General features: G+C 44.3%; 1 protein-coding gene across 1 annotated transcript; it reads right to left on the minus strand.

Annotated features, from left to right (window-relative positions):
* Positions 1-4,444: 4,444 nt before the first annotated feature.
* On the minus strand, positions 4,445-7,689 carry TXNIP (thioredoxin interacting protein). Its single transcript, XM_007182181.3, has 8 exons — positions 7,172-7,689; positions 6,574-6,643; positions 6,320-6,467; positions 6,003-6,105; positions 5,613-5,869; positions 5,355-5,511; positions 5,090-5,241; positions 4,445-4,957 (listed from the first exon to the last, which is right to left on the minus strand). The coding sequence occupies exons 1-8, from the start codon at positions 7,419-7,421 to the stop codon at positions 4,922-4,924; spliced, it is 1,173 nt and encodes a 390-aa protein (XP_007182243.2). The 5' UTR covers positions 7,422-7,689; the 3' UTR covers positions 4,445-4,921.
* Between the last annotated feature and the right edge of the window lie 373 nt (positions 7,690-8,062).

The raw sequence follows: 8,062 nt of genomic DNA on the forward strand, positions 1-8,062 counted from the left end.
ACTGAACTCCTTCAGCTTTTGTGTGAGAATGTCTTTCATTTTTCCTCATTCCCAGGTTTCACATGTGGATGATCAGGGTTCACACTTAAAGAACTTTATTATTTTTTTACAGCTACATTGGCCCACCAGGAAAATAACTTGCCTGGATATTATTTCTTGCTTTTAATGGTCACGATTTTTGCCAGAAGATGAAACAATGGATGTCCTCCAGCATCACATCTATGTACATATTTCTCTGCAGTGTGTCCAGCAGGTCCCACTCTTTGTGGCTGAGTTCTACAAACACGTCTTCAAAGGTCACTGATCTCTAAAGCATCATGGATATTCTGGTTCAATCAGCATCATTCTTTCCAATGCCTCCCATGACTTGCTGTATTCTGTTGGTCAGAAGCCAGTCAGTAGCCACTTAGTAGTTGCACAAAGAGTGGAGTTTCCTCGCTGGATGTGGATCACAGTCTGTGGCTGGAACATCCAGGAAGGCGGGTTCGGTGTTCTCCCCCAGAACTGGGGAAAGTGGCTGCATTCTGGAAATAACTGAAAGTGATGAAAATCCAGCCTCAATCATCACTGAGAAGGTGGGGATAAACCGCGCGGGGCAGCCGGAAATGAAGGCACGGTGCTGGGAGGAGCGGGCATGACCCCTTTTCACAGGTTGGGGCGCCGGCGGGGAGCGTCTTCCTCCCGCAGCCCCGTCAGCCGCCACGCGGGCCCCGAAGCCGCCACACGTGCTCCCGCCGCCGCCATGGCGCCTCCCCTCCCCACATATATTTTTAAAATCCTCACTTCTATGGTAGTTACTATTACTGTTTCCCATTTTACAGATAAACTGTAGCACAGAGAAGGTTAAACAAGTTGCAAGGTCATACAACTAGTTAAGTGGTGGAAGTAGGATTTGAATTTAGATAGTTTGGCTCCAGTTGGTATTGTGCTTAATTACCAAACTATACTATTTCTCCTTAATAGTATAGGGAGGCTGATCCCTGAACTTTTTCTAGGCTATGGACTCACCTATTGGGCCAGGACTTGCAGCCCTGGTTCTGCAGTCATCTCTGAGAGGAAGTTTTTCAGTTTTGGAAATGGAAGTGAATGTAGGGTCAGAACAGAGAATGGGACAAAAATTTCTTTCTTTCCACGCCAGAACTATTGAGGTCAGGATGCTTGGGACAGGGCCCATCAGAGGGTCAGTAAAACATTTTCCTTATCCATCTTATGCATTCCATCACCTAGAGATAGTCCAAGGAAAGAATACTAGGAAGGGGTCTGTGTACTACTGAAAGAACTGGGCAAAAGCCACTCTTTTACCCCACTTCATAACCTTCAGCTCTTAGATGATTGTTTTTTGTTGACCAGGTGTTTGGTCAGATCTTCTCTCCATACTTTTCCCTCCCGATGCCTCAACCCAAGTTATATCCTTGTTTTTCCAGTCTGTTCAGAGTTATCAAGGTAGCCAAGGATCCTGGTTGTGGAAGTATCTGTTCTTTCCTTGTTAATTTTACTTTCTCTAGCTCTTTTCTCTCTTTAGTTTTCTTTCTGTCTTCTCTCAGATCTTCCTATACCAGATTGGGCCTAATGAATAAATGATACTAAGAACTGGACCTCCTCAAATGGCTGTACATGTAGGTTATAGCTCTTTAAAAATTAAAAGGCATATGAGAAGAGCAAAGGAAAGGAAGACCCAAGATATCCCCCACTTAAGTGGAGAAACAGCTGGGCCGGGACCTAAGGAAGAGTACTTAAGCAAGCCTATGTGCAGATGTCCTGGGGTGGGGTAGAAGTTGTGTATCGAAGGCAAAAGGAAGTCCAGTGGAGACTTCTGTGCTCTAAGGGAGGGATGCGTTTCCTCTGGGTGAACAGCTATAGCTGCTTCCTTCCTTCCTCAGATTTTGCTGTGCTGTTTAATATGATAGTCACTAGTCACAGGGAGCTAACTAAATTTAAAATAAACAGAAATAAAAATTCAGTTCATCAGGAAGAGTAGCCACATTTCAGAGCTCACTAGTCACATGTGGATAGTGGCTACCGTATTAGGGCAAATACAGAACTTTTCCATCATTACAGAAAGTTCTGTTGGACAGTGCTGGATTTGAGGTATTAGGGTATCAGGAGGAGGTGCATATGTTCTGGCCCTTCAAGGATCAAATCTCTATCAGACCTTGGGTGTAAGTTATCTACCCTCTCCATCCCCGTCTCATATCAGGTACCAGTAGCCAGGCTGTATACACAAATAACCAGGCTTCTGTACTCCATGGTCTCTCCATCTCTTTGTCCTGCTCTCTGGCCTGCTCTTGTCCTTGCTCTATCCCTCCAGTCCCTGCAAAACAAGCTCCAGAAAAACTTTTCCATCAACTTTGACTTAGTTTCCTGGTCACAGAGTTGAAAAAGGGCGGAGGCACTAAATTGCTGAACAGGTAAGAAAAGGAGGCAGAGGTGAGAGTAAAGGTCACAGTCACCACGGCAGCAGAGCTAGAGACTGACACCTTGGTAAAGAAAAACAACGGCCAGGAGAGAGCAAAAGAGCTGCTGAGAATGCAAGATAGATGCAGACAAAGATTGAAGTGGAAAAGAATCTTTTCAATCCTACTTTCTGTTCAATTTACATTGATTTTATGAACTTCCAGGAGCCTGAGGTCTGGAATTACTATGTGGAGGTCCATAGAAAAGCCAACCCCCAAATAAGGGCTAGGACTAGATTTGTCTGCAAAGGTTTAAATGAACCAGAAATCAGAATGTATGCTAACCTCTCCCATCTCAGGGTTTCTCATCACTAGTCACTCCTAGTCACTCCTTTCGGAATAATAAAAATCATTTCAATTAGAGGTGGAATTGTGCCATCAATCAGTTATTACTCTACAAGGAAGTAACAGAAACTGCTGAAGCATATCATAAGGAATGAGGGTTGGTTTGAATATTCAGCAAACATTTACTAGGTTATGATCATGTACTTGGATACGAACTGTAATGGGAGCTGCAGAGATAAACGGTAGCTGCCTTCAAATAACTTGGTCGTAACTCTAAATCCTTAAGTCCTACATTATGTCTTCCTGCATATAAACCAGGCTTATACTGGGAAGAAACTATGATGAAACCAAATTATGAAAGAGACCCATAACTTTTTCCTTCCAAATCCCCTCACAAACTTCATTTCCCTGTATTTCAAGAGCTCATTAAACAAAAATCAAAGCTTCATGCACTCCAAAGTTGAAGGAATTTAGTAATGATTAACTATAGATGTAGAAAACTAGCTTAGACCACCAGAAGATCCCACTACAATTCTTTAGTGAATTGGACAAAAGACAGTGTAGCTCAAATTCCTTCCCTCTTCACCCCACCAACCTGCATTCTGACTATATTCATTACAGTCCGTAGGAAATGGTTTCTCTACAGGGTTTTCAACAATGTGAATTGTGAAGTAGGGGGAAAGCTCCTTTGGGCACATTTTCTTTCGAATAACTTCTTCAACACCATCTCAGAGACAAGAAGACAAACTTTTTTGCCATTAAAAAAAACTTTATTTTATTTATTTATTTTTTACAAAGAATACCCCCACCTGGGGTGAAAAAATATATCTGGTTAAGTACAAAATATAGTTTTTGTCATACAAAAAGATATACAGTTAAAAAACAACAAAAAAATGAAACCACCTTCAGCCCACATACTTTCTCAGGAAAGGGAAGATAGAGCTCAGTGCTCTGACACAGGACAGTGAACAAAGTGCTAAGGCTGAGGGAGACTGAGCAAGTGCTAGAGGCTGCAGTGCGAGAGGGGCTGTCAACATCCCTGTCTCCTAACACTGGGCAGGAATGGAGCCCGCACAGCTTCTGTGAAGACCTGCCCTCTAGTTTCTCATGGCAACATCTGGATGCTCTGATCACAGTGTTGGGGCATTTTGATCTAGAGTTCCTCCTTGGGTTTGGAGAAGTCACAGTGGGCAAGGCTGATAGCAGCAACCCTTCTCATATAATTAGAGTGTCAGAATTGCAGAATTCTGTACACTGGGACAAAGTCTCAAAAGCAGTAACACTTTTTTTGTGTGTGTCATTGTGCTTACCCCTAGAGACATAGTAGACCAGTTTTAGCTTACACTTGAGAAAGGAAAAAAATCCCAAATTTGACACAAACTAAAGTGCTAAGAAAATCACCTCAGAATCAATTCCAAGGAGTCACATGAAAAGAAAAACACATTCTCCCACATGAAAATGTTTGCCAACAGGAGAACACAGTGCAATAGGCTCTAAAAATGGCTTTTAAGACCTTTGGTGGGGCACAGTTACTACCGCTTTACACCTGATTTAAGTACTTTCTGAACAAAGACAACCTTTGAGCTTCTTCCCTTTAATCCACATGGGAAGCTCACTCCAAAGTCCAAACCAAATCAGCTCTGGAGGGCTTTTTTTTTTTTTTCCTGTACGTGTACAAACAAAGGGGAACAACGATTTTAAGAACATCCTTTTCACAAAGTTTTGGCCGTGATTTTTTTCCTTTTCATTTTCCTAGTTTGCTAAATTGGCTCTCCTCTACATGGCAGAGGTTCAAGGTCTCTTGTTATAACAATCTATCATCCCCTCCATAAAACACTGGGAAGACCATGCCAGGAGGCCATTTCTACCCCTTATTCAAAAGTACTGAAAATGCCTCAATTTTCAAAGAGATTTAAGAAAATGGGATTGGCCTGAATTTTTCTAGTATGTTTTTAAACCCATCCAGCAAAATACCCCGTATCACATCTGACTGGCTGAGGACGAGTGCGCACCCATTAAAGCCCAGGAGATTGCATGCTGATCACCTCCTACACTGGAGAGTCAGAGGCTGGGGTGGACCGGTACCCCACTGTAGAGACTACTGAGTCTCTAAAAAAGTACGAGTCCGGGAAGAGAGATGAAAAGAAACAAGTAGGTACAGCTGCTTCTTTTCTTCCACATGCTCACTGCACGTTGTTGTTGAGGATGCAGGGATCCACCTGGGAGGAAGAAAGAAAAGAACATTTTAGTTTGGGTGAGAACTAAAAGAACAACCCAGTTTAGCAATCCCTCCAAGTCAACTTCCTATAGTAGGCTTAGGGCAAATGTAGTGGTAAAATGACAATTCTCACCTCAGTGTAAGTAGGTGGTGGCATGAACTTGAACTCAGGAGCATACATAAAAATAGGGCTGTCTTGAGAACCATCTGCGTCATCTAGCAGAGGAGTAGTGGGGCTCTCCAATCGATGATCTTCAGGAATGATATCCATATAGCAAGGAGGGGCTAGAGAGAGAAAGTAAGGGGATAAGAAGCCTGGCCAAGGAATGCTTGACCGTCACCAATTTTACAAACTCAAGCACGCCAGAAAGGAAGAACAGACATTAGGTCTAGCTCACCTTCTGGGGTATCGGGGATGTTTAGATCCACCCAACTCATCTCAGAACTGGTTCGGCTGGCCATGCTGGACGTCCGGCTACTGAGGCCTGACCTGCTGCCAATTACCAGGGGCAGATCAAGAATGACTTTCTTGGAGCCAGGGACGCTAACATAGATCTAGAAAAGAAGACGGCAGTTTGTTAGACTGGAGATCTGGAGAAAACACCACTATTGTTCTGACAGATGAACAATTTCTCTCTCCAGCCCCACCCACTCACCAATAAGGAGTATTCAACTCGAAGGATGTTGCAGCCCAAGATAGAAGGTCTGATCTTCTGCACCCGAAGGCTCTTGCCACGCCATGATGCGCAAGTTCCTGAGATAATATGATTGCCTCTGACCGATGACAACTTCTGCGTCAGCATCTTAGTTTGGCCATTGGCAAGGTAAGTGTGGCGGGCTACAATGGCAGCTTTGGGGACCACGATGCGGGAACTTGTATTCTCAAAGTCAGCATGGATGTTAATCTCATCACCTAGCAATGAGAAAGATGAGAACTGATGCTTAGTACAGTTGATGACTTTTCATCTGTCCCTGTCTCCTGCCCTCACCCCCAAACCCACAGTTCCTGTTTTACTAGTCTCCCATTTTAAGCACTAGATCCTTACCTTCACAGAATCCTTTTCTGTCTATTCGGGCAGAGACGGACACCCGCCCATCAGGAATAAACATGCAGGAAACTTTCTTCTCCTTTTTAGCAGACACAGGTGCCTATGTAGAATGGAGGAGAAAAATGTGTTTTGAGAATTTCTGGAGATCCTTTCTCTGCTTCTCTTTCCTTTCCACTGCTTATTTAGAATAGGCAGCTTTCCCTCCCACCTTGATGACTTAGGACTTGATCCTGAGGGGCTTCACTCTAATGCCCTAGACACTTGACTTATTATCCCTGAAACCCAGAAGAATAGAATCTTAAAATGAACCTCACCAGTAAATCAGGGGTATTGACATCCACTAGATCCATCACTTCAAAGTTTTTCTTTGTCTCCTGAGTTGGGTGGCTGGGACGATCAAGAAAAGCCTTCACCCAGTAGTCTACACACCCATATTTTCCTTTGAAAGATGTTCCCAGAGGCCTTTATCAAGAAAAAAGAAACAATTAATTTAAAAATGCTCTCCAAGAAGAGTAAGTGATCAAAGGAGGGGAAGATAAGTCCACAGATGCATTTAGCTGATACATACCCCTGAGGAAGCTCAAAGCCAAACTTGTATTCATATTTGTTTCCAGGTCTCATGATCACCTCATTCTCACCTGAAGGGAGACAAAAGCGAGTAGCCATTAGGTTTGTTACACTTAAAATGCATCTGTGAGGTATGGAATTCTTGGGCAGCATACAAGAGTATTGTAGAACCCCCATTTTCATCCCTTATGTTCTTAAACGAGAGATTCTGATACATTTCGTTGGGCCAAAAAGTTGCAAAGCCCTGCAGTGCTCAAAGGCTCAACCAGGACGGTTAAGCTACTATCATCTCAAACAGGAAGCAAACAGAATAAACAAGTTATGCACACAGAAAATCTTTCAATAGCTAAGGAAACATCCCTCAGGATCACCTACAGAACACAGCACCATAAGAAACTGCACACATCACCCTTTTTCGGGTGGGGGGTGGGGGGAGGGAGGAGTTTGCCAATTAAAAATAAAAAAGATAAGGAAGCCACACAAAATGCAAACCACACAACCTGAGCAACTTAGAATCTATACTGTAGGCTCCATTTATTCGTTTTCAATTCTCTTCTCGAATCAGCTTTCACCTTCCAGCAAACAGCTGGGTCACTCACCTGTTGGCTGGTCGTCCAGGAGAAGTGTGTCTTCGTAGCGCAGGTAGTTCAGTGTCTGTTTGCACTGTTGGGATCCCTGCATCCACAGGACTTTGGCCACTCCGCAAGCCAGGATCCTGACAGCTTTGACTCCAGTGACTTCACACACCTCCACTATCACCCGGCCAGCCACCTTCTCCCCACTGCCGTACACCTTTTCGGGGTCGTTAAAGACCACCTCGAAAGACTTGATCTTCTTGAACATCACCATAATCGGGCTGGGTTGGCTTCAGAGTTAAAAACGAGGGAGGAAAAACAGAACCCCAAATCAAAGGACCCTTAGCAATAAGTTAAAATTATTTCACTCTTCAATCCTCTACTAAATTTTCGATAAGATGTCCACAAAAATTGTAAGCTGCTGCTTAGGCCAAGGGATTTCAAAAGAAAAATAAACCCTTTCTTTTCTCTTTTTCCTCCAACAGCTGGAAGAGAGCCCCGGATCTCTGCGGAAAAGCTAAAAGCACACCGCCCGAGGAGACGAAAAGAGAGTTACAAGTAAGAGCCGGAAACTGCTCTATATAGTAGCCGGGCAGGCAGGGCCACGCGAGCGCTGGCCTGGAGGCTCGTGCTGCCCTCGTGCACAGCCCTCCCATTGGCTGCCCGTTCCTTGTTTACCAGGAGCCCGACCAATCAGTGAGGTCGCAGCAGCGCGTGGACACAGTGTGCTCCTGGCGGGGAAAATAGTTGTTGTGCATCGCTGCAGGGCCAGGAGGAGGGGGTGGAGGGGTTGTGGGGCGGCTTCCCTTGGGCCCAAAGGAAGGGAGGCTTCGCTGCCCCTAAAATTTATCCGAGGCCGGAGTCCTTCGAAGGATACTTTTGGGGTGCCAGCGATGTTTTGAGGTAAAAGGAAAA

The sequence above is a fragment of the Balaenoptera acutorostrata genome, chromosome 1 (assembly GCF_949987535.1).
Source record: "Balaenoptera acutorostrata chromosome 1, mBalAcu1.1, whole genome shotgun sequence".
NCBI classification, from domain to species: Eukaryota; Metazoa; Chordata; class Mammalia; order Artiodactyla; family Balaenopteridae; genus Balaenoptera; species Balaenoptera acutorostrata.

Coding starts and splice junctions, on each gene's coding strand:
- TXNIP (XM_007182181.3), bottom strand. CDS start 7,421: ATGGTGATGTTCAAGAAGATCAAGTCTTTCGAGGTGGTCTTTAACGAC. Junction 5,512..5,612: donor GAGTTGAATACTCCTTATTG/GTGAGTGGGTGG, acceptor CTTCTTTTCTAG/ATCTATGTTAGCGTCCCTGG. Junction 5,242..5,354: donor CATCCCCGATACCCCAGAAG/GTGAGCTAGACC, acceptor TTCTCTCTCTAG/CCCCTCCTTGCTATATGGAT.